Source organism: Danio aesculapii, chromosome 8 (genome assembly GCF_903798145.1).
Source record: "Danio aesculapii chromosome 8, fDanAes4.1, whole genome shotgun sequence".
Lineage (NCBI taxonomy): Eukaryota > Metazoa > Chordata > Actinopteri > Cypriniformes > Danionidae > Danio > Danio aesculapii.
In genome coordinates, this window is record NC_079442.1 from 35,241,029 (window position 1) to 35,268,657 (window position 27,629).

General features: G+C 34.8%; 1 protein-coding gene across 4 annotated transcripts; it reads right to left on the minus strand.

The window, feature by feature from the left end:
- Positions 1 to 299: 299 nt before the first annotated feature.
- Positions 300 to 27,141, minus strand: ssbp3b (single stranded DNA binding protein 3b). Of its 4 annotated transcripts, none has more exons than XM_056463837.1 (17): positions 26,962 to 27,141; positions 25,975 to 26,047; positions 25,784 to 25,845; positions 23,907 to 23,991; positions 14,846 to 14,935; positions 10,681 to 10,752; positions 10,442 to 10,501; positions 6,688 to 6,748; positions 6,470 to 6,593; positions 5,848 to 5,896; positions 5,433 to 5,468; positions 5,276 to 5,330; positions 5,042 to 5,106; positions 4,788 to 4,860; positions 4,665 to 4,693; positions 3,924 to 4,022; positions 300 to 1,893 (listed from the first exon to the last, which is right to left on the minus strand). In XM_056463837.1, the coding sequence occupies exons 1-17, from the start codon at positions 27,015 to 27,017 to the stop codon at positions 1,864 to 1,866; spliced, it is 1,119 nt and encodes a 372-aa protein (XP_056319812.1). In that variant the 5' UTR covers positions 27,018 to 27,141; the 3' UTR covers positions 300 to 1,863. The 4 variants fall into 4 exon arrangements, with proteins under 4 accessions (XP_056319812.1, XP_056319811.1, XP_056319814.1 ...); XM_056463836.1 differs by having other exon boundaries at positions 300 to 1,896; positions 26,962 to 27,140; XM_056463839.1 differs by lacking the exon at positions 10,681 to 10,752 and having other exon boundaries at positions 26,962 to 27,140.
- Positions 27,142 to 27,629: the final 488 nt, after the last annotated feature.

The window sequence follows — 27,629 nt, forward strand, 5'->3', positions numbered from 1 at the left end:
ATGTTTAGCGAAAAGAAAGCTAATAAGGCAAGTGAAATGCCAAATTGTGCATCCTGGAAACAGCGCCTAATACTATTTAAGATAAAAATCTTGTGCCAACAATCCTCTAATCACCGTTCATGATCACTGAATATTTGAGGAGTCAAATAAATGTGACACTCACCATCTCCAGTTTTCAGCCGCTCAGGCAGACCTGTAGGACTCTCATCAAGCACTTGTTCTTTCTGCACATTTGAGCCATGCCCACTGCTGGACATTTTACAAAGCAAAAAAAGTCAAGTGAAAACAGACAGAAAGGCTTGAGACAATTTGGGAACAACTTTATCTTACATCGAAACTGGTTCACTGATTCAAAGAGAATGATTTACATGGAAATCAAATGGCTGGATCTTGGCCCTCTGGAGAGATGCTACCCTAAAGAAGTCAGGGAACATCAAAAGCTATACATCATTTTCCAAAGTTAAAATCACTTCACATTGAACTTTCCCTTTTCTCTTTTAAAAGCAATAAGCTGGAAACTGAAGTTAGGCTGAAACTATGCTTTCCTGTTTGAATTAGTATGAATGACTGAAAAACATAAAAAAAAAAACTTAGAAAGGAGCCAAATAATTTAGTAGTCAATATACAAACAAGCCTATTCAGCCCACAGATAAAGGTATGATGCACAAGCTAACAAAAGCAGTGGAAAACAACTACTAAAATGTAAAACAATGACCAAATGTCTGTATAAATAGAATAAGTTACCATTCTAACTGTATTATGACTTTGTCTGATGTCGCTTAAATGAAACCTAACACAAAAAAAACCCCAAACACACTAGAGTCTGGCTTACCAAGGCGATGTTCTTTTAAGAGCATGCCCTTGAAGCAATATCAAACCATTTCAGAGCTAAAACAAGAGGCACATGGCAGGGAATTACATATAAAAAAAGAAGAAAAACATGATATGGGTAATCTTTAACCATCACAAATTCATCATGACATAATTAAAACGCAAGAGCGGCCGAACATTTTGCAGAGAGACGCATCCAGGCGTGTGTAATCCAGTCACCTGCCCAAAGAGCTCTGAGAAGGTCTCGTAGGTAGTATGTTTGTAAGGGTCAGCATCTGAGAGAATCGACGTATCATTCAGTCTTTGACCAAAGATTTAGACAGCAGTTTAATTTCAGAAGAAATAAACGAGAAAAACATGAAATCAGTGCAGAAAAACGAAATCGTAAGTCATATTCAGGATGGGACCCGTCAATGCAATTATTCCTTAAAAGCAGCTGCTTAATAATGCTTGAAGATGAAACAAAAATGACAGTGTATGAGGGAAATACAACTGTTGAGTCTTCCCGTGTTCAGAAAAGACTGGACTCTCTCACCACTTGATGGAGAAAAATCAAAACAGGTCATCGAAAGGCAATAAAATATTCACAGAATTCAAGGCCACGTATGAGAGTTCAGTGTCAAAAAGTCGGAGGAAGTTTGGTACGTGTAAACCATGCTGAAGTTGGATGTCGGATTTCGAGAGAGTGAACTGCGGCTATTCCTCTTCGGCACAAAATGTACACACATCCAGCAATTATGTCAGCGGTAACCATACTTCGCTTCTTAATGAGAGATGGCCTCAGAGGGGGAACAAGAAAACTAAATCCGGTAGCATTGAGTTACATTTAGATCTTCTGATCTTGGAGAGGAAAAAGATTTGCTAGCCATTTGAAAAAAAAAAAAAGTAACAACAAAAATGATTTTGATATTGCATGAGACCACTTGTGAGGACGCAGGTCAGTCCCACCCAATTCCATTTCCTGTACATGTACTCTGTCTGTGTCATTGATGGCCAACTGTGAGTTTCCAGAACAGAGCAAACAGACTGGCATCAGACGCTCATGGTCATGGAAGGAGAGTACTGCTGTAAAGACAAAACAAAAAAGTCAAAACTGGAAGTTGTTGGATCTTAAATCAGCTCACAGGTGCCTTTTAAAAAGTTCCAAAGGCTGAAGTATATGACCCTATGAATGTAGGATCAGGGCTGGGAAGATTACTTATAAAATAAAATGTAAAATACACGCTTAAAAAGGTCATTTATAATGGATTTTTTTAGATTACTCAGGCTTGGTAACTTAATCTAAACATTAGAATATGTTGAAATACTGAAGCTATGTAAAAAATACTGCCATTTTATGCTACATTTCAAGCTTCAAAATAAATCCAAACATATCCCAAAAGTATCCAGGAGTTGTCCAAGTTATACAACAGATTTGTTTAATGATTGGACTAAACTTTCAAGATTTTACTTTACTGAAAATCCTCTATTTAATGGCACAAAGGAATCGAAGTCAAAATTGACAAGGAAGTGAATGGAGAGAGAAGAGAAGGCACAAAAAAATAAATAAAATCAGTGAAAACTGATGGTCAAAGCAGATGAATGATACAGCTTAAAGCAATTTAACAAGCTCAGTTCACTAACAATGCTTTAGGGGTGTCCAAACTCGGTCCTGGAAGGCCGATGTCCTGCAAAGTTTAGTTCCAACTAGGCATGGGACGATAATCGTTTTTAAGGTATACCACGGTTTGGAAAAGCAAAATTTTCCTAATAAGGTGTGTGTAAGATTTTTTATTTACATTTTTTTTGTTTGTTTTTAGGACAACAGTATCTCCAGCAGAAAAAATTTTCAAAGATGCCATTTTAAATTGTAAAGAAATCTGGGTTTTTGAAACTAATGAAGCAGAAGTCAATGATTCATTTGAATTATTTAGCCTGACGTGTTTACTGCTCCAAAATATCATAAATCTTTCAAAAAACAGAATCTATTGTTTTCAAAAGGGAAAAAGTTTTTTGTTTTCTACCCAGACATTTAAAAAGAATATATCTTAAAGCAGTGAGCACAAAACCGTGAAACCGTGATATTTTTATCCAAGGTTATATCATACCGTGAGAATCTTATACCGGCCCCTGCCTAGTTCCAACCCCAATTAGACACACATGAACCAGCTAATCAAGCTCTTTCTAGGTATACTAGAAACATCCAAGCAGGTGTGCTGAAGGAAGCTGGAACTAAACTATGCAGGACACTGACCCTCCAGGACTGAGTTTGGACACCTCTGCTTTAGCGAAACACACCCCATTTCTGTCCAGTTTGTGAATCATTCACCATGATTTCAAATAAATGATTAACTTAAGATCGACTCGAAAGAATGATCTGTTTTCAAAGAATCAAATCATGAACTTGCATTACCGCACCAGTATTAAATGAATAAGGACTTCACGTTTATCTGTAAAGCAGACAAAGATATTATTTGACTTCATAAGCGTTTATTCCATGTATGATTGGTATGGAAATGTTAATTATTGCAAAGTGTATTTTAGGAGAACTACTATGAATTGCTAAATGAACAGATTGCACTCAGTTTTTATTAAACAGAGAATAGGTTGCCTTATTGGTTAAAATACCCATGTTTGCTTGGATATTAAAGGAAATTACAGTAAAAGTTCAAAGAAATTTAAATTGTCGTGTAAAATTGGTAATCTAATATTCTTTTCGAATGCAATGGTAATTTGATTACAACTATTTAAAATGTAACAAAATAACAAAAAAAATTACAAAATACAGTTACTTAATATAATGTCATTTAAATATGTAACACACAATTAATTTACTCCTCAGCCCTTGTTGTAAAATTTATGATGATCAAAAAGATTTTTTTTGATCATCATTTTTTTTTATAGCAACTTGTCCCTTACATCACATTGCTTAGCCAAACCCTGTAATCTTATATTGGTCCAAATTCCTGCTAGCATCAATTATGTTCCATTTTTGAATGTTCCAGCATACATCCATTTGAGAACCAAAATAACGTATTGCGAGTTGCTAGCATTTTCCAAGCCGCACTTTAATCTGTTATCTTAAAAGCACAGTCAAGGTGGATGAATCTTACATTCTCATTCTGGAAAGAGTGAAGGTAGCTGCCTCCTACATCTTCATCTCTGGGGGTCCCGGGGGGATTGCTCATGCCACTCATGTTGTTAGGAGAGTTCTGTTGAGGAGATACTTAGTTGGCAAGTTTTCATACATCATGTTAAACTACATATTTATAGCCCAGTCTTGGATTCCTCTTAACAAAAAAAAATCCAATGAGATTTAACCATTGGATTCTTGTAGAAAATAGGCCCTGTCATCAATAAATGGTACTTAAAATATTCCCAATCCCATCTGCAGTCCTATTTTAGTCCGACTTTTTCAAAACTAATAAAAGGTTTAAAATTAATTTACATTGCTGATTCTTTTTTTTTTAAAGTGCTATAATAAAACCATACAATGCAAAAAAAGGAACATTTCCTCACACAAGTGGTTCTAAACTTATTAATTTATTTCTTCTGTTGAGCACAAAGCAAGATATTGTAAACAATGTTGGAAAAAGCAGCTATTCACCTACATAGATACAAAAAATACTATACTATGGAAGTTAGTGTCTGTTTTGTTCCAACATTCTTCAGGATATCTTCCTTTGGGTTCAACAAAAGAAACTCATACAGGTTTGAAATAAGTTGATAAGTAAATGATGACAGATTTCTCATTTTTTGGGTGAACTATTTCTTTAAATAGTCTTCTACAGCAGGTTTACGAGTACGTTTCAAAGTCACCTGAATATAATCAAAGTCCTAAAATTATAAATCACCTTTGGAAGTCCATCCAGGTCTCCTGAACCTACAAAAAGAAAAGACACAGAATTATTTACAATTATATTCAATTGGATAAGATTTTCCTTTGTTAAATTACAAATAGAAGCATGTGTATTTACCTCCATTCATATGCATTGGGTCCATTCCTGCCATGGCCCCTAGAGGGCCCTCAGAGCCTGGGCCAATGGGAAACTGAACAAAACCACAGGGAGATAATACATTTAAAAAAACCTGAGTACTGTCATCAGACAGTAATGATGAAAAAGGGTAACATGAACACAACCAGAGGCACTTCTGCTCCATTAATGTACTACAGCAGGCAATTACGGAACAGAGTGCCTGTGAGAAATGAGTCAGCAGGTCTGTCTCTTACGTTGTTGCGACCTCCACCTCCTGAGTTTATCATGGTGTACAGGTTTTCACTGGAGTTGTTGGAGTCTGAGGGGCGAGAAATGTTTAATGTAACTGAGTTTTCTGCATGATCAGTTCAACGATCAATAATGTGCTTCAAGCAGACCCTGTGCGAAATCTCACATCTTTGCAAATCAGAGATGAACTGAATTCAGTTATTGAAGCTTATGAAAGACAGGTTGTGTGGCAAATGTACCTGCTGGACTGGGGACAATCCCAGGTGTTCCTGGAGGGCCCCCTCCTTGTGGACCCTGAAGAAACAAATGGATTATTGTGTGAGATTCATTTCTCTAAAGTCTTTATATGTTATTATAGAAATAAAAAGTCAGTAGTATAAGGAAGTCTTTTCTTACTCCATATGCTCCAGGAGATGGTGATGAATATGGCATCTACACAAATAAAATAAAGTGTTGTTATTGCATTTTGAAATAATAACAACAATCAGAGTGATAACTGTGTTAAAATACTTTAGAGGTAGTTCACCCAAAAATGTAAGTTTACTTGACCCTTAAAGACCTGTATGAGTCTCTTTCTTCTGATGAACACAGAAGAAGATATTTTGAAAATCACAATGTATCCATGTTTTATCCTACTATGGAAATGGCTACTGTAAATTGTCTGATTTATATCAACATGCTTCAAAATATCTTCTTTTGTCTTAAACAGAATGAAGAAACATGGAACCACTTCAGGGTCAGTAAAGTGAAAATATATTTTCATTTTTGGGAGAACTATACCTATAACCTTTTTTTTTTTAAATGCACTCACATTGTTGGCATTTGGATTTGGCCATGGTGGTCTCCCATTTCCAGGCCCCCTGCAAACACACACAAAAATAGTTACTGAATTATATTGCAGTTGAAGTAAGAATTAGTAGCCCCCTGAATTATTAGCCCCCCTGTTTATTTTTTTCCCCAATTTCTGTTTAACGGAGAGAAGATTTTTTCAACACATTTCTAAACATAATAGTTTTAATAACTCATTTATAATAACGGATTTATTTTATCTTTGCCATGATGACAGTAAATAATGTTTTACTAGATAATTTTCAAGACACTTCTCTACAGTTTAGTGACATTTAAAGGCTTAACTAGGTTAATTAGGCAGGTTAGGGTAATTATGCAAGTTATTGTATAACGATGGTTTGTTCAGTAGACTATAGAAAAAACATATAGTTTAAAGGGGCAAATAATTTTGACCTTAAAATGGTTTGTAAAAAATTAAAAACTGCTTATATTCTAGAAATAAAATAAGACTTTCTCCAGAAGAAGAAACATATCACAATTTGTCATATATTTGTATTGCTTAAATTATTTTTGTTTCATGGTTTTAACTTGAATAATTCTACCCCAAATATCTGAATGGTTGTCTTTGTCACAAAAGCTCTTACATGTTCACTCCTGGCATCCCAGGACCCATTGAGTTGTGTGGTGGTCTCATCCCTCCTCCAAAACCCTGGGGTCCAGGGCCCATGGGACCCATTCCTCTAGGAACATTCATCCTCTGCATAGGCCCTTGATATGAGGACAAGACAAACCAGTTTAAGCCATCCTGATGCTATAAAATACGTTTAAGAACTCATAAAAGCCATAAGCAAAAAAGGCTCACCTTGTAGTCTGGGATCCATGTTGGGGAGCATTGGCTGGGCGGCTGGAACTCCACCTGGGGGCTGGAAGAGTGTTGAAACACACAGATTAGGGATACCAACAATTAAACGATAGATAGATTATCAATAATCCTTTAAAAATCGCTACACTTTATTAATAGCTGATTAAGAACGGGCTTAAATAGTTTTGAGATGTACATGGCTTACACACACAATGCGTATTGTAGATGTGAAAAGAAAATTAAGCAAACACATAAGGGTTTATTAAAAACTGTACACTACTATGCTTGGAGAAACAGAACAGAGAATCAGTTTACCACCAGGGGTTGTGTTGTGCTGGACGGCATTATCAGATCATTAATTATCCAAAATGTATAATAATATCATCTAACTTAACTGGTACATTTGGCTTATGAACAAGAATCAATGATCAAAGTGGGCTAATAACTAAAAGGCATAAGCCATTCATGAGTAAATGCTGGCATTTTCACATTCTCCAGATTTTCCTTAACATGCTCAATATCCTATGCATATTTAGGAAGAAAATAACACACTTACAGGAACGTAGTATTTGCTCACATGAATGCACAATGCACCAGTTACCAGTGTGTGTACTTCTAAAACGATGCTATTGACAAACTGCACCTTAGTCATTACATTTGACCATTAAATGATTTTATTTAATTATTAATAATTGATTCTTTTTACAATCCTTCTAGCCTTTATTTACAGTAAAAATTGCATTGGGTAAGGATGTTTTGTGTTTTAAATACTATTTGGACATTGTCATGATGGGCACAATGTGCCACTGAAACAGATACACGTTGCATTAATGTCAATTATTGATAAATTGAAAGACCATTTAAAACATGGTCACCAGCTATGTTTCCATCCAAATATGCAAATTAGACATATGAGCAAATCTGAAATATGTTATGAAACATTTGCAAATAAAGCCCTGTTTCCATCAAATGAGTCAAAGAGAACAAAATCATCCCTTCCTGATAAACTGGTGTCAAATATCAAAAAGCAAAATGGAATTTCCAGCATTAGAAGTCACTGTGGGCCTCTTTTCTTTTATAATAAAAAAAGCAATAACTGTGCGCTGGTTTGTGAAAGCAGAGAGCGGTCTTCGATGATGAACGTTGGCTAAGGGTTTTTTGGAATGACCAAAACAACATTTTTAGATGTTGTGCAATGTGGTCGATCTGTTGGTTTGCCCATTAATGGTGTCCAATTGCACCCATCACATGATCTGTTAAACCTATGACCTTTTTGAGGGACATGCTGGAATTTATTTGAATGTAAAGAAGGATCAATGAAGTGGGCTAATAACTAAATTAGGATGAATAACTAATACTATTCTATCTAGAAAGTTTTTTTTTTTTAATAATCCATGCTTTTATTACCACTAAGTTGGACTACTGCAACTCACTATACTTTGGGATTAGTCAGACAACCTTCTCTCATTTACAATTAGTTCAAAATGCTGCTGCAAGGCTTTTAACCAGTACCAAAAAAAACATCACATCAGTCTTATGCTTATGTCGGTTGCATGTGCACTATCGAGTCACTTTTAAAATTCTTCTCTTGGTTTTTAAATCACTAAATGGCCAGGCACCTTATCTGTCAGACATGTTGATTGAGCTGGTCGGAATCTTCGGTCATCTAACCAGAGATTATCATGTATCCCCAAGGCTAAAATGAGGCTAAAATGCAGGGGTGACCGTGCTTTTGCAGTAGCTGGTCCTAGGTTGTGGAATGCTCTGCCTCTCTGTATTAGATCGGTTTCATCTCTGTCTGTTTTTAAACCTAGGTTGAAAACTTACTTCTTTGATTTGGCATTTTATCAATGAGAATTGTCTGTTTTAACCATAATTTAATATATTTTTTTGTTCTGATGTGTATTGTGCAGCACATTGGTCATCCTCTGGTTGTGTTTAATAGTGCTATATAAATAAAATTGACACTGACATTAATTGTAAGTGATGATTCTTTTGATAATTGATCAGATGGATGATTATGCTTTCGATGAATCGCATAGGAATATTTTTTTTTATTTGAAGTTTTGCTTAATATAACTATTTGAATCAGGGTATTATTTATGTATAAAAGTATAGTTGTATGCAAAAGGCAACAGCCACAAATCGAGTTTAATGACCTTTAATTTTGCCAAAACTTAAAATGAAAAACAAAGTTTGTTTTTGAACAGTAAAACTTCTCTAAAAATACAAAATACATACTTTTGAAAATCACAGTCACAATATATATGTCCATGCCTAATATTCCATAGCCAGAAAGTGATTAATCTTTTATAAATTGTTAAAACATTGATGTCTGTGATGCAGCAAGTCCAAAGACTAATGTGTACACTATGATTTTATATAAAATTGACTTTAATGTGTGATATGACAATAAAATCAATTCAAATGAGTAGCGGCTTGGACCTGGGAACAGTACGTCACGACTTAACAAGTGAATTATTCACTTTATGAAATTAGGACAAAGATAATGACAAGATATTAAGCAGAAGAATTGGTTAAGATATCAAAATTATAATTAATAAATAAATAAACAACAAATATTTATTTTGTAAACAGAGGTAGAAATCAGAAGAACGGGTAAAATTTCCCTGTTCAATGCAAAAATGTAACGTTATTTGCAATCGCTGAAAACTTCAACATTAACTAATTGTAATATTCTACTGCTGTTGTTTGCTTATTTTAAATATGTGTCTAAATTATAGTAGTGTAACGGATCACAAATCTCACGGTTCGGATCACGTTATGGTTTAAATCATGGATCAGGCCAAAACGGGGTGGAGACAAATGAAATTTGCTTTCCATTTATTACAAAAACAGTACTGCAAGACACTTTTGGTTTTAACAAACTGAACTTTGAATCTGTACTTTTATTAAAAATAAAACGAAGAAATAATTAGTTGAATAAATATAGATAGTAAATATTCAGTACTGTGAAAAATTCACTGTTACTACTACTGTTGCTGATAACGCTAAATGTAGTAATCTAACATTATAATTTGTACAACCAATATTTATTTCAGTCTTATTTTCAATATATGATTCAGCTAATGACTCCTAAAACTTCGTTTCATTGCTAGATGTGTCATTTTTGATGAATTATTCAGTGGCATATTTTGTGTGGCTGGTTGTCGCCACCTATTGGTTGAATAATGCAATTGCTGCCTACAACGTTCATTTCAAGCTATAAACTGTTACTCCAGAACTTCTGTTATTTGACTGTTTGTAACTTTATAGCTCAAGACTAAAGACTCAATCTCTTTCTTGATTGTGTTTTTTTCAAACACAAATTTGATCCTTTATAATTTATGTTGCGTGGGTGTTGAGATCCCGATCTTTTAATGATTAATCATGCAGCTTACACTAAATGCATTAATGCAGGTTCAACAAGTTGTTACAGGAAACACTTTTAATAACCTAAGAAACCCTCTACACCCCGAATAACCTACCACAATTTCTGTCATCATTGTATTTTACAGGAAAGCCTAAATGCTTTCATACATGTGATTTGAATGGAGTGAGAGGCGATCTCTCTGCGATCATTACACATTTAAGATTAATCTACAAAAAAAAAAAGAGGTATTAATCCGCAAGTCACATGTGTTCCGGACCGTGGGTTTTGATTCACACGAATCACAGATCAACCATGGTCCGTTACACCCCTACTTAATTAGATAAACTTTTCCCTTCTTATTTACCATGTTGATGAACTCACCTGGTTACCCATTCTGATGGGGGGTCTTGGTCCTCCACCAAAGCGAGGGGACATGAACGGCTGCAACACAAAGCAGAAAACAGTAACACTTGGCATTTTGCCTGAATATAATGAAGTCGCAACCAAACAAATTAAGCCTGCAAAAACGCAGCTCAGCAGAGCAGGCCAGCGGGAGGACAGCAAGACTGAAACCACACATAGGGCAGAATCTCTCAAACCAAATAGATGGGAGCCGCTACCTGGCCGTGGGGTCCCATCATGCTGTTAGGGGGAGGAGGAGCGTGAGGGGACGCCTGCGAGCCTGGAGGGCCCTAAGAGAGCACACAGGAGCAAGCCATGGAAATGTAGCCAGTGATGGAGAGACAGAGACAGAAGAAAAACAGAGAGAGTCATTAGGCTATTTTAAGAGCTGGAAAGAGAACAACACCACAGAATGCACAGAGGATCATAAGCGACTGGCGAATGAACAGCTAAACTCGCACTGAAAGCGCAAAGCATTGTGGAGACATTTGTCAAACAAATGAATAAGCAAGTGGGGTCAACAAGAGCGCCGTTTATATGGAGAACACAATTTGCATTTAAAGAGTAAAACACAAGCATATGTAATTAAACAAAGCAAACACTTGACTAGTCAGTTGTCTGATGTCCTATTCTTTTGCTCAACGTTGCATAAAATAAAAGCAATTATATTCGCTTCTGGATAATCTTTGCATGTATTATTTATTTATTTATTTATTACATATTTATTGCCACATCAGCAACTTATGGCTATTTCGTGGCCAAATGGATATACATTAAACTATTACATGATAAAAACAAATTCGTATTATATAAAAAATAAATAAATTACTTAGACAAATATATAAAATATAAATAGATAAAATTTACAAAAAATTTATTCAAAGTTAAATATGGTTTTTCAGTTCTATTTTTGATAAAAAATGTAAAACTCTTCCTGGTGGTACGTTTTTAAAAATGTCCATCAAAGTACTCTCCTTATAAAAATCCTGTCTAACGGAATTTAAACTTCTACATTCCAACAAAATATGTTTGATGGTGAGAGCAATCTGGCAGATATTACATTTAGGTGATTCTTCGTTATTTAATAAATATGAATGCGTCAACCTAGAATGTCCAATTTGACATCTGGTGTAGACCGTCTGATCATCTTTGCATGTATTAAAAAAGTTCTCATGAATGCTGGAAGTTTGTTGCCTGCTTTTACCGCATGCATCCTACATCATCATTATTAATTATTTAGATAGTCGACATGTACAGTTGAAGTCAGAATTATTATAGAGAAGATTTTTTTCAACACATTTCTAAACATAATAGTTTTAATAACTCATCACTAATAACGAATTTATTTTATCTTTGCCATGATGACAGTAAATAATGTTTTACAAGATATTTTTCAAGACACTTCTATACAGCTTAAAGTGACATTTAAAGGCTTAACTAGGTTAATTAGGTTAACTAGGTTAGGGGAATTATGCAAGCTATTGTATAACAATGGTTTGTTCTGTAGACTATTGAAAAAAATATATAACTTAAATGGGCTAATAATTTTGACCTTAAAATGGCTTCTAAAAAAATAAAACGCTTTTACTCTAGCCAAAATAAAACAAATAAGACTTTCTCCAGATGAAAAAAATATTATCAGACATACTGTGAAAATGTCCTTGCTATGTTAAACATAATTTGAGAAATTAAAAAAAAAGGGAAAAAAAATTCAAAGAAGGGGCTAATAATTCTGACTTTAACTGTATATATTTAAATCTTCATACACAGGTTAAGTCATTTATAATATTTTTTGTACATATACACATTTATGATTTGAACTGCAAAAAAGTTAAAGCATATACAAGTATTCAACAACAGTGGTCTTAATAATAATACTTTTACAATCAAATTAAAAATGCATGGATACACATAAGCAAAAACTATTTACATATAATTACAACTGCACACACATTTAATAATATATTACTACTAATAAAAGTAATACTTTAATTAGACAGTTATTCTAAACAATATTCAAAAAAAAAAAAACTTTTAAAAAATGTATACATGCAACACACAACTATTTGTTTTTTGATTGTTTATTTTTTTGCCACATCAGAAACTTGTCGTCATTTCATGGCAAGAGCAAGATAAATAAAAACATATTGAAGCATAATAGCTTTAACAACGTCATTTCAGTAAGAGTTGATAAAGTAAATATACATAAAAATGAGAAAAATGTACATTAAAAACCTTAGCAACATACAACTATATACACATAATAGTGGTAGTACTAATTATAGTAGTAATAATACTTTTAAAATTAAACTGCATGCACATAAGTACAGACCAGTGGTGGCCAACTCGATCACGATAGACTCTCCTGGCAGAATAAGTACAAAAAAATGCATGTAGGTCTATCTCACATTATTTTTCATGATCCAACTCCTGCTTTTTACTTTCATTGGTTAACTGCCACAATGTTGATATACAGCTCTACATATGAGGCTCAAAGTAATAAGGGCCCACTCGCATATTGCGTCATTTACGCCCTCAATTTTGTCATTTCAAATGGAGACACATGGCTTGCACACCCAAATCGAGATAGCTTGCACACGCTTGTGTTTCCCAGACATGCCTACAGTGCAGAGAGTTGAAAAACTCTCAACTATTTTTGATTAAACTGTGAAAAAGACATAAAGAGCTTGCAAAACTCTCACTGCTATTAGAAATCAGCCTTAAAAAAGGCACTAATCAGCTCAAACAATGTGTTTGGTTTGATTTGGGCTCTTAAGTTTCCACAATGTCCAGTTCTGAATTGACAAAACCACAGTTACAATTGCTGAATGTTTGCAGTTACAGTTACTGTTTTATTATATTTATTATGGTTGCTTATTATTCTTCTTATTATTTTTATTTTATTTTATTGCAGCTCATTTTTAAAATACTAATGCGGTCCCTGCAAAAGTATAAAAAAAATTTTTTTTTACAAATCTCTTCTTTTTTTTTACAGGCACTTCATCGGATCTAATTACTGCTAATGTCACAATGCATTGTCACCCAAATGTTCACCCCTCCAGATGCCATCCAGGTGTATTATCAGATTTTCTTGGTTGCAATAATCGCAAAAAAAATTAATTAAACTAGTGTTTTTTACATAATTCAACGTTAAATTAAAGTTCCCAAGCTGAAAAAGCAAATAAAAAATATAAACCCAATTCCAATTCTATTTTTGTACCCCTACAAAATTTACCCCTAAAAAATTAGACACCACTACAACACCTGCACACGTCACCACATGTCATTACGATCTCTTACTTCATATGAGATCAGATGATTGCGATTGCTGTAGTTATTCCAGTGGTGTTAATTTTTGGTATTTATCTTCAGGAAATCAGTGAAGGCATAAATTATGTTATCAATAACAATATAATGTGGCAATAAGCACGTAACTGTGCATTTACACCATGGCCATATTTATCTATGTAAACACACAAAAACAGCATTAACATTATACCAGACACTGTAACTCAGCCACTTGACTTTTCTGACAGGACATTTGAGTGTCATCGAATGTCAGATGTGAAAGTACGTTGTGGGATTACTATACAGGAGTTATTAGTATGAATTATAGATAACGATATTTAGCTGGCTTTTTAATTTTTTTCTTTTAAAGCATGACGGTAAAATTCGTATTAATGACAAAAAAATAATAATAATGCTAATTTGTGCATCTACTTACTTCTGTGTGCAGCCATGCTGCTGTTGTAGATGGTGTATTCTGGGAAATTTTCCACCTCTTGGTTTAGAGCAGGGATCACCAAACTTGTTCCTGTAGGCCCAGTGTCCTTCAGATTTTAGCTCCAACCCTAATCAAACACACCTGAACAAGCTAATCAAGTTCTTACTAGGTATACTTGAAACACCCAGGCAAGTGTGTTGAGGCAAGTTGGAGCTAAACCCTGCAGGGCAAAAGACCTCCAGGAACAAGATATGTGACCCCTGGTTTAGAGCATGGTGCTGGAAAAATCTTAGTTTCAAGGACCATCTAGCCCTTCCCCTTAGCCCTACACCTTCAAGCTAAAGAGATTTGAGACACCCCTACCCCTTCACATGAACGTGCAAAACAAGGTGTAGGGGTATGGGGAAGGGCTAAGGGGTAGAATTGGGACTGGGCCATAGATATTTTTTTCTCTCAGTTTTTAATAGGTAGATCTTGCCTTTCCACAAGGCCAAGGTTAGGGATCTTGGGCTGAAGAAAACGTTGGTGACCACTGACATAGAATTTTTCCTCATTATGAAGAAACATTTTGTAACTTCACTTTTATCCAAACCTTTGACAAGTTGTCCATGTAAATTCAAAGATATGAAAAGAGATTAAACAGAGGGAGATGGTCTAACCTGGAAGAATCCAGGAGGCATTGGTCCACCAGGCATCCCATCTCCTGGTGGCATATTCCCAAGAACTGGACTGGGGGCTGCGGCGGCACTCTGTGGATATAATCAAGAATAAATAAAATGATCAGAAAACTAACCAGACATGCTAAAAACACTGAGCCTTTTATCCTAAGAAAAACAGAACAAGTAGAAAATGTAACTAAATGCATAAATCTGCGCTCTAACAGCGAGCAGTAAAGCCAAAGGCAGAGCCACAACCGACTGGTGTAAAATCCAATTTTAAGGTCTACAAAACCAAGAGGAAAGAACTGGGTTTCAGAGCACAACAGGGATTTGATCATGCATATAATGGCAGCGGAAAAAGCACAGTGTGGTCTGCTGCCTGTCACACTTCAGGCCGAGTTAACGGAGCAAGGGTTTCAGAGAGCGCTGTGAAATACCACAGAGAGGAGACAGAGAGAAAGAGGAGCAGCTCTCCCTAATGGATCAGAACCGGCCAATGGGAAGAGCCAGACCGAGACTGATCCGCTACAATGGGGCAGCTATGCTTTTCATTCAAACTGTTAAGGCTGCAGCTCAAGAGCCAAGGCGGCATCCTATTTTTAATATCCGCATGATATCAAAATCAGTTCTAACACTCATTTTTGAGCATGTTATAGCATATAATATCTGCCGATACTGCTCCGTCATCAGACATTTAACTGACTATAAGAAACTTTGCAAGTACATGTCACCTTACACTAAACCCTAACCCTAACCTAAGAGTCTACTTATAATCTAATGAGAATTAGTTGGCATGTAAATGCAATGTAATTTCGATTCAACAAACGGACCTTCAAAATAAAGTGTGACCAGTAATTGTAATTATTTTAAATACATTTTAGCATAACTGCTTATACTTTTGCATATTTTAACCCTCTACTGCACAGTGTAACCATATGGCGACATGATACTTATGTTCATTTCCCTGCCACTGTTTCAAGACCAACATATTTTTTTTTGTTGGAAAGAGAAGACCTTAGTGTAGCCAATGATGTGCTTTGGTTAAGTCACATGACATACTGCGTTTTTCTGTAGCGCGATTTTTGACAGACTGGCGTTTATTGTGAGTAGTTGCTAAATGCAAATGTAAACGTCAATAAAAACAAGGATCAAATTATGTCAGATCCACAAAAAAAAATCTGAAACATCACCTCCAGTATGTTATGATGACATTCACAACTAAATTTTTTTTAAACCAATTTAGTTTTTTGTAAATCGATCAAATGTTGCCAAATGGCAACACTGTGCAATAGTGGAACATGCAATATTGCAATGGGTTAGCTAGCTAGCAAGGCCAGTGGTAAACTTTTGAGTTGTAACAATAACAACATGAATGCTAGTAATATATTTTTGATTATCCATAATGCAAAGGCCGTTAACAAATGACTAAAGTCTAGTTTTAATGGCAATACTACTTTTGAATAGATATGAATACAGGCAACAGTGTATTAGTGAGGACCACCATGTTCTATGGTAAGTGAAAGAGAAGGACAGAACTGGCTCTTCCTGCAGATGAAAGTGAGAATGAGGTGGGTTTTAGTGACCATGAGAATGATGCAGACTGGACATTTGATAGAGACAGTTCAGGTAATTTAGCTCCGAGGCAGATAAGATAGGTGTAGTATAGTATACAGTATAATATATAATTATTGTTAGCTAGTAGCTACATTATTCTGATGCATCTGGACATATTAGACTTGTTATTTATTTGTTATAATATTCACTGGAGGAAATATTTACACCTACTGTATGTTGTATACATAACACAATATTAGGTTTGTTTTTAATAATATTCAGTAAAACAGAATGGAATGAATGAAAACTGTGGTAATATGAGTTATTGGAACATATGTATAAGGTGTCATTTATAAGGCCTCAGTTAAAGCTTATAATACTGCAACACCAATTAAATAATTTCAAACAACTAAATTATTAATTATAAGGAAAAAGTTTTAAATTTGAAATTTCTAAGTTAGATCCACTCTTGGACGTTGTTGCCATATGGCAACATTTCAAAAAGTACCTTAAAAAAAAAAATACATTTTTCCAAAAATTTTTACAGCACTTCAAGTTAAGCCATTTTAAGGAAAAAGTCAAATATTTTTTTATAGATTTATCATAATGCGTGCGGTAGAGGGTTAATTAGTACAGATCAGAATGTCATTTCATTTCTGCATAAATATTTTTGGTAAAATTTGTGAGATCGTATTTGTACATTTAATTTGGTATAGACAACAGACTTATAACAGCTCTGACTTATACATAACACGAAAAGAACATGAAAATACATTTAAACAAAAAGGTAGGAAAATATGTATTTTCTGCAAGGTAAATATGAAGGTGGAGCACTACAAGTTCAAACATGAAACTTAGAAAGTAAATTAAAGGACTCATAAGCATAAATTTACTAAAAATGTTAATAATTTGAAGAAGAAGAGGAGGAATAGGAAGAAGAAGAAGAAGAATTTTAAGAAGAATTACACAAAAAAAAAGGGGGAAAAAATTTAATTATTAAAAATAAAAAGAGGACTGAAAAAGGTTAATGGAAATTGAGCCCGATCACACGGTTTCAGACTCAATCGGACATTACCTCCCAATCAGGACTCAAATATATATGTATATATATACTCATTATTTTTAACACATCTATAGTTATGCAGTGGCACAGAATTAGACCTCTTTGTTGACTTCACACAGAAACAGCAACGTGTTTGACATCACTTTACTGCAGAGACGCTATTGGTTAAAAGCTGGCAAAGTAGAACACGGAAGCAGCTTGAAGCATAAAGCATGGAGTATGTCTGTGGTCTGGAGGTATTATAAAGTTGATGAGACTTTTTAGTGGCGTTGTAAACATCCTTGATGAGAACAGAAATGGGCTCAAATATGACAAGGTAGAGATGTTCATTTTCATTAAGAAAAACATACATTTCCTTCTGTGAAACTTACTACTGTGATGACAGTAAGAGTTAGGAGTGCAGTTCCTAAAAGCACATTACTGGATTTGCAAACACTGTGACACTTTTATTTATTTTTTTTGTTTACATGCATGCCGGGTATATTAAGTTGACGAGCTATTTGTTTTAAAATTAGATTTTTTTTATTTTTACTATTGTAGTCCAAAAGTGAAGAATTGGTGTTATTTATTACTTGATTGATCAAGCTACCTCACAGAAATGCTCCATTTGTTAACAGAGTTATTGAATGTTAAAATAAGGTGAATTAAATAAAAAAATAAGGAATATCCTGGATATGTTTCTTCACTCTTTATTCTTTTTTATGTATTATAAAATGTATCGGATCGGTTTCCGGTATCAGCAGCCACTCAAATTCAAATGACTCGAACTGGAGGACAAAAAAAACCTGATCAGGACATCCCTAATGGAAATATTAGTACGTAACATAATAATAAAAACAACATTTCAAAGTTTACTTGCTCTATAGCATCACTTGCTCCCCCCCTAAACTACAGTGGTATTTCTGCTGATGTCACCATTGCCATCAATTTCCTGTTTTGCAAAGTGAGTCATGCTACAAAATGAACTGAAAACACAGCACTCCCAATGCAACAAATCATTTTTAAAAAGAAATTATCTGCTCGTTTCATTAATCCTTTTTTTTTCTGGTGGAGCCAACCAGCCTCCTGTTGGATCCACCAATAAAAATAATAAAAACAATCATTTTTAAAGATATTTCAGTTATGTCTAGGAACAAAGCATCTGTTGGGATTATAAAAATCTAATTTTAATTCACACTTACGGGAAACGGAAATCTAAAACCTCAAAAATACACAGACAGAAAAAACACGGGCAACAGCTCAGCCAAAAGGAGATTGAAAATATTGGCAAAAATCCAATATTGTGCATCCCTCCCTACTATATTAAACATGGTCCTTTTCATTTCTTAAGTATTTATGTTTATTAATTATAACCCTTTTGTTGATTTTTCCAATAATAAATTACCAATTTTAATAACTATATTGTGAAATTTATTGTTAGTATTTTGATCAAACCATCTACCCCTAGTCCCACCATCACCACAGTTAACCATTAGCAACTCAACAATATCCCCATAACCGGCCTAAAATAACAAAAACAGCCCAGCATTCTCCAGCTCATCCCTTCCTCACGCTCCAAGTTCGCTTCCATCTGTCTCTTCTCTCCTATTCAATCTGCCTACCGACAGCCTCCGTGACAGCCATCAATCACTCACCATCCCAAGCGCAGCCCGAGGGGGAGCGTTTCCCCTGACACAGCATGAAGACAACATGGCCACTGTTTAAAGAGGGAGCAGCCTCCTCCCCCACCCTCTGGAGAATAAGAGAGAACAGACCTAACGCCACCGTCCCAACCACAGCTGGGTACAAAAGGCAAGGAAACGTCACCAATCACACAACGACTTCAACATACAACGCTCTCCAACACTACGGTAGATCCAGCTATGCCAAACATGCGGCTAATTTTCAGATGATGGATAAGGTTTCATGTTTCACTATATGGCAGCATCCTTTCAGATTAGAGCGTCTAGACAGAAGAGCAAGGGTTTGATTTTTAGACTCGCTGCATATGACCTCTGACCTGTGGCCCCCTCGCTAAAGCTTGCGGCTAGACAACAGCGGCCATATATTATTGGTAGAAGGCAAAAGCTGGAGATTTCAGACTAAGAGAAACGCCATTCCCAAGTAAATTGCTGGAAACACAGATAAATGGTAAATACAGATGCCACGATTCGTGGTTTATGTTGTAACTGTAAATAAGCAATGCTGGTGGTTTCATCAAAACGTATTATGGTCTTGTTTAGGTTATCTAAAGTTAGGAATTATCGATTCCTGTTTAACTTGTTAGTAACTTCATGTCATCGTTAATGATTATCTGCCTAAAAATCCAATGTAAAAAAAAGAGCGGTTTGAAAATATGCATTAATAATAAGAGACTAAAGCTGCAGTTTTGGTCTAAGGGGTACACCATTCCTATGTGTGCTACTTGGAGCACGCAGAGAAATCACAACAATCAGCGTTTCTGCAGGTTGCACAAATTCAAATTTAAGACCTTTTTAAGACCATAAAGAATTAAATTTTAGACTTATATAGGGCTTAACGCTAAGGATTTTTTTGATGGTCCAGCAGAATTTCTTTTTACTTGGCCCCTCTAATTCTAAATTTAAAAACTAATTCTGATTAGCAATTTCTTAGCCACATATTTAAAACAATGCGTCAAAACAAGCAGACCCTAATTGTGTACACACTAACATAAAAAACTCTTTAAAAATAAAAACTTAATCTGTTACAGTTTTAAATCATAAATAGAGTTTTGATAAAAGTTTTATTGAGATGAATTGTTGGTTACTGGATAAATGTTAAATCGATTGGGTAGCTTTACATAAAGGAAAATTAAGACCTACAAGACAATATTTTAGTGAATTTAAGACCTTTAAGGTCTAAAATTCAGTTTTTGAAATTTAAGACTCTGCGGAGACCCTGATAATGGATTTTAATTAGAACTAGTGCACTTATTACAGTCTTTTGTTATCCAATTTGCTTTTGTTAGATTTGTTTACTTTATGCCATTGCAAGCAGCCATCTGCCTAAAAGTTCATTTCAAAAAGTGCAGTTTCAAAACATCTATCGATAATAAACTGGAGATTTTGGTCTTAGAGTCATACCATTCCAACGTAACCTCTTGGGAATTCACTCAAAGCAGAGATGCCATAATGTTTTGCATATTAATAGCAACTAAACCAAAGTGCCTTTTTCACATTTTACAGTTGTGTTATCCAAAACTAAAACAGACTTGGATTAACCTGACAACAATGCTTTTGTTATAACTTTGTCAATGTAAATAAGCATCTGCCTTGTACAAATCCATAAAAAGTGCAATTGTGAAGTTTATATTAAAAGAGTCAGACCTTAAAGCTTAAAATGTTGGCCTAAGAGTCACACCATTCATACATGCTTTATAGGACAGACAGAAAAAACTATTTTAAATAAGCTATACACTTAAGGTATCATGAATGTTAACCAAACGTTAGACTCATTGATCATTTATCCACAGATTGCTAAAAGCCATATAATCACATATGACTCAACTGGTAGTTGAGTCATATGTGATATATGACTTTTAACAATCTGTGGAGAAATAACTGATGTAATATAAAAATGGCATTAAAATGAACAAAAATACCCATTAAAATTCAAGATAAGAGGGTAAAAATAGCCCCTTAACTGTTAAACTAAATTATCGTTGTGATTGAAGTAAACTGAACTATATCGTTCAGCACAAAGTTCGACCATTGTGGTTTTACTTTGCGTTATGAACAAAAATGAACTGAACTGTCAATTTGAGATACATCCCATTTAAATCTGCACACACTGCATCAGCATCTTTTTGGGTTTCCTTGAAACTGAGGTTTATAACCAAGCACAGGTGATTCTGTTGAGCTTTTGAACATACAGTAGTCAAAGGCGTTACATTATTCACAGCTAAAAATGCAGTTTTGTTTGCAAATGCTAACTCAACTCTCTTATCATAAAAAACAAAAGTGCTGAAATTATTTAAGAGAATATATGATTACAACGGGATTTTTGCATAACTTGCTCTAGATCATTATCATGAACAGACAAGTCTTTTTTTCTGTATAGCCAGCCAGAGTATGCGTAGTTTGTCCAAAAACAAAAAAAAAGTGCACAGAAAAACGTGGTTTTAGTTTATTTTTCTATGCGTTTTGTAGTCAGTCACAAACAAATATACAACACTGGAGAATTCTGAATGCACACTTAATAAAAAATACATTAAATGATACCCAAATCAACATCTAAGACAGTCTTATCCATTTTATCTGGGAACAATTTAACAGTGACCATCAAAAGAGAGCGAACACATCACTTTTATAAATCCTGAAATGTCAAGATTAAGAAATTAGAACAAGACAGAATAAGAAATTAGTAGTACGCTTCAAAAATCCTGGCAGCTCTTTTCTTTTATTTATTTGTCTTTTTTATTTGATTTATTAGTACATTCAAGCTATTGTGAACGAACATTTACCCACAAATCCATTTTAAATAGCATATTTTTAAAATTTCTTTCCTAAAAGCGCAAGGTTTCTGCCTAGGACCTGCACCATTCCTAGATAAGGTATTGAAAGCGCACTTGAGAAAGTACTAACAGATGTTACGATTTATGATTTACATTTTAATATTAGCTATAACAAAGATTTTTTTTTATCACTTAAACTATCATTTAGGTTATTTAGGTATTCACAGCGCTTCACTTTTTCCACATTTTATATGTTACAGCCTTATTCCAAAATGGATTAAATTCATTTATTTCCTTAAAATTCTACACACAATACCCCATAATGACAATGTGAAAAAAAAGATTTTTTTGAAATTGTTGCAAATTTATTCAAAATTTAAAAAAAGTGAAAAAAATCACATGTACATAAGTATTCACAGCCTTTGCTCAATACTTCGTTGGTGCACCTTGGGCAGCAATTACAGCCTCACAAGCTTGGCACACCTGTCTTTGGGAATTTTTGCCCATTCCTCTTTGCAGTACCTCTCGAGCTCTACTAGGTTGGATGGAAAGCCACCGTGTACAGCCATTTTCAGATCACTCCAAAGATGTTCAATAGGATTTGAGTCTGGGCTTTGGCTGGGCCACTCAAGGACATTCACAGAGTTGTTGTGAAGCCACTACATTGATATTTTGGTGGTGTGCTTTGGGTCATTGTCCTACTGGAAGATGAACCTTCGCCCCAGTCTGAGGTCAAGAGCACTCTGAAGCAGGTTTTCATTCAGGATGTCTCTGTACACTGCTGCATTCATCTTTCCCTCTATGAAAAACATACCCACAGCATGATGCTGCCACCACCATGCTTCACTGTAGGGATGATATTAGCCTGGTGATGAGCGGTGCCTGGTTTTCTCCAAACGCAACACCTGGCATTTACTCCAAAGAGTTCAGTTTTAGTCTCATCAGACCAGAGAATTTTGTTTCCGATGCCTTTTGGCAAATTTCAGGCAGGCTGCTATGTGCCCTTTACGAAGGAGTGGAGGTATGCCTTTACAAATCATGTCCAATCAACTGAATTTACCACAGGTGAACTCCAATTAAGCTGCTGAAACATCTCAAGAATGATCAGTGGAAACAGAATGTACCTGAGCTCAATTTAGAGCTTCACGACAAAGGCTGTGAATACTTATATACACATGTGATTTTTCAGCTTTTTTATTTTTAATAAATTTGCAACAATTTCAAAACATCTTTTTTTCACATTGTCATTATGGGCTATTGTGCGTAGAATTGAGGAAATAAATTATTGAAATCCATTTTGGAATAAGGCTGTAACATAAAAAAATGTGGAAAAAGTGAAGCGCTATGAATACTTTCCAGATGCACTGTATATCTTTATTATATGATATATATCGTTAGTAGGATATGAGATGACTTATAAAATATGAAATTGAGCACATCACCCATCTCTACCACTAATATCAAGCATTCCCTCAATTATTACATTCTCATTTGTGCTATGCAAAATCAAGACTGATAGGTCATGGTGCATCATCTTGCCTAAAAATATTTCTGTTAGACTTGCGAGTAACCACGTGTCATTGTGGCCAAGGGCATCTGTGTACAAATCCATTTTAAGAAGTGCAGTGCAAAGCAATTTTTAAATATCTATCAATAATAAGAGCTTTCCTGGCTTCAATCTCTGGTCACACAGATCTTGATTTCCAATCAGACAAACGTCATCATGTACACGACAAAACTGCTCTTTCCAGCCACGCACCATCTTCATCTACAAACAGTGACGGTTCCATGGAAAATCCTGCTGACATCATTGCTATTGTCAGGATGATTACTACATCCTTTATACACAACACTGTACAGGTTTTCTTATTATACAACTCAGACACTCCTCCAGAGAGACAGGCACAAGAAAGGCAATTTTGTCCTTGAATCTGCATACGTCATGTTATAACATTATATATATATAACAGTCTATGTTCTCATATACTCACATAATCATGGAAAGCCTTGGCTTCGCTTGAATGTTCACATGTGTCTCTCCTCTCTGGAGCTGCGCAGTAGAGGTCCCAAAAAACACTGGAGTGACAAAAAAAGTGGTTGAATAAATCTGCACATGCATACACAAAGGAATATTTGTGCTACAAATTAAAATCATTTACAGTACTCAGAAAGCATGGTTATTGATTCTCATTTTGGACTTTTTTTGTTTAGTGAATATAAATGCTATTCATATTAACAATTTTTATTAAAAATTAACACTTTTTTTTCATTTCACATTACAAACAGAATCACCTCTCTATTACGAATTGACACATAAGACCACATGTAATACTGAAATAAGATTTATTTATGACTTTTAATGATCAATATTAAAATCAACCACATTTTAAAAAACTGACAAAAAAACAAATCCAAAATAATCACGAAATCTGTTTTCTTCAATACTTATATATCTGTGTTTAACAAAAAGAATAAAAGCTCAAACAGGTTTGAAACAAGTGAAGGGAGAAATTTCGGTAGCCTGATTTAAAAAAAAAATTTTAATTAAAAATTGCCCCAGGACATCAGCTACCAAAATCTATCTACACACTGCCCAGTGGGTTATTTACTCCCTTAGATTATGATAGAGACATTTTTCTTTTTTCCTATGATTACTTTCAAATTTGAGTTTACAAAAAAAACCCTCTTTTTGGGAGGGGTTTATTATAACAGAGACAACATATATTATTATTATACCATATAATTATTTTAATCACTTTCAACAGTGTTTTACGAAACTGCAAAGGGTTTTCTTTAAAATGATACCAAACTTTTGAATTTACACCTCTGCATGTGGATTTGGGAAGCTTTTAAATTTGGGTAGGCAAAATCCAGAGGGAAACCCCAAAATAGCACTTGACTTTAAGAGGTTAAAAGAGAAAGAAACACAAACAGGTCTGAAATGAGTGAAGGGTGAGAAAATGACGACAGAATTTTACTGTTTAGGTAAAATGTGTCTTCTCTTCATCAGAGCTAAAATCATTCAGTTGTTCAGATAGAGATATATATATATATATATATATATATATATATATATATATATATATATATATATATATATATATATATATATATATATATAAACACACACACACACACACACACACGTTACTCAGTAACATATTGGAATGTCTTTATAGCTGCAAATAATAACCTGAACAATGTTTACGTAATATTTTTTTTTGGTTATTTAAAAATAAATTATGAAATAAAAACTTCAATGATAATTAATTAACACAATTTTGGTTATTTAAAATGAATATATAGCCTATAACACGTCATTATATCTTTTTTATTTAGTAAATGTATGGTTTTGTTTTTATTTAATAAATATTGTATTTTATTTGGGCTACTTATATTTGTGTTGGGGCTACCAAAAACTGAAGAGTGCCAGTTCGAAGGGCTTCCAAGAATTTAGAAATGTTGCAAGCCCTGTATTCACTATATGTTTTTGCCTTGTTCAACCTGTATGAAGTTTGCTTCCACAGAAAAATAATTCATGATTGTGATCAGAGCATTAACAATTATCTATGCAATACAGAGGCTCTGTGTGAAAACAATAAATCAACAGATTTTAGTAAAGTATATTTCTCACATAAATTATGGTTTGAATACATGTTCAGTTAACAGCACACACACTGAATATATACTTTTTTCCTTATTTCAAGCTTTGGTGACCAGTATTGTAACCGCAGTGACCAGACTCTCTCATTGTGTCCCAAGGAGTAAAGAAAGTCATGGCTTGCAAGGACACGAGGGCAAGTAAATAATAACATAATTCTAATTTTTGGCTAATTTTCTCAAGACAAAATTCTCTCAAAATACTCACCACCACCAGGAATGCAGGAACCCAGGAGGGTCTCCCAGCGTGATGTTCTTTTCCCATCGAATCTACAATGAATTAGAAATGTATATTAATATTTCAGTTTATTTTGTTTAAAGAACTGAAAAACTATTTTAATTTTGAAGATTAAAAAAAAGTCTGAAAGTATGGTTCTATAATGAGACTCTGTCTCTTACCTCTGACAGGAAAGTCTGAGCAGATTTCTGAGCACCAATGTGTAACAAATACTCATAAACATACAAAGCTAGCCTGTAATAAAACAAAATATTAAGTTATTAAACAACAATAGAAAGTCACACTTTACAAAAAGGTTCCATTAGTTCATGTATTTAGTAATATAACCATACTTGTGCAACATTTATTAATCAGTTCAACATTTACTAATGCCATATTAAAATCAATATTTATGCAAGTTAACATTAATTAATGCACTGACTTAACTTTATTTTTATTAATGCTAACGAAGTTGAATAAATATTATAATATATGTATTGTTTATTTTTTGCTCATGTTAGTAAATACATTAACATTAACCAATTCAACATTTTTGTAAAGTGTTAACCAACAAACAAACAGATCACAATATGGTTGGTTGGGACAAAATTAAAAAATACTGTGCCACACTCTTTCCAAACCATGTTTATATTAGAAATGGATCGGATTACTAATAAAATACCAACCAAAATCATGCTAAATATCCGCTGATTACATTGGTCATGCATTTATAATTTTAAAGAGCTCTAAAAACCCCCACTGACCAAGTCTGCACCTCGGGAACATGCAAAACGCATAAAACTAAACAAAAGACGGGACCCACTCCCCTCCAACACTGGCGTCTGAGACGAAATGAAACAAGGAACACAGAAGCGCCCGTCCCGCATGCAGAAACTACCCCAGACGGCTACGTTAAAATGCATGTAATTTTGTTTTAAAAGCCACGGTTTCATTCTGGGTTTCAACACGATGGCCAGAGGCGAAAGCTCTGTGCCATAGGGGGACCCCAGAATGGCGCACGGACGGACACTTTCGATTCAAGGCTTACGACAAGCCTATAGCAGCAGCAGCATACACTCCATATGCAGCCGTGCCTATACTGCCCTAACAATAGGCTACATCCAACACAATAACACACGCACGACGGGCGACGTTCAAAAAGAGCTTACTTTTCCCGAGCTTGACCATCCGATGGCACGACGGAGCTTTTGCCTTTAGGAAACATGTTTTTGTATATGCACGGGAGAGTCGCCCGCGTTCCCTTTTCCTCTATTTTCGACAATTCATCTGTCACTGCTCCAGGTTCGACTGCACAAACTAAACACACTGACGCCTTCTCAACCAACCTTGACCACCGGGGCGGGGGTGGAAGCGTGCGGTTTGATTGACAAGGGCAAGCGGCCAATTGCTGAGCGCTATTTCTCTTGCGTGAAGCCCCCGCAGTGACGTGCGCGCGGTGACCAAATAGTTCCTTCCTCCAATTTCCTGTGATTCTTTTAAAGATGGGTTGCATTAAGCGCTGGGCTAATTAGTGCTGCATTTGTTTACTCTCAGGCATGAATGGGATGGCTCTTGTGATAATACAATTTTTTTTAAAAAACTGAGAGAAATCGCTATGTTATGCGAACAACGGCATCTGAATCCTGAATCATTCCCTTACATGCTGGGATGGCCTGAAAAATTAATGAAATAGCTTATAATAGTGACTAAAAATAATAAGTGCAATGCTAAAGACGTTGTTTAAATACTACATGTTTACTTTACACAAAGTCCCTTTAAGATATATAGTATTTTACTATATTTTTATAAATTCAGGGTTTCTGCCGGTTTCACCAAG

Coding starts and splice junctions, on each gene's coding strand:
- ssbp3b (XM_056463836.1), bottom strand. CDS start 27,017: ATGTTTCCTAAAGGCAAAAGCTCCGTCGTGCCATCGGATGGTCAAGCT. Junction 23,992..25,783: donor TTCCTGCATTCCTGGTGGTG/GTGAGTATTTTG, acceptor TTGTCACTCCAG/TGTTTTTTGGGACCTCTACT. Junction 10,502..10,680: donor TGATGGGACCCCACGGCCAG/GTAGCGGCTCCC, acceptor TTTGTGTTGCAG/CCGTTCATGTCCCCTCGCTT.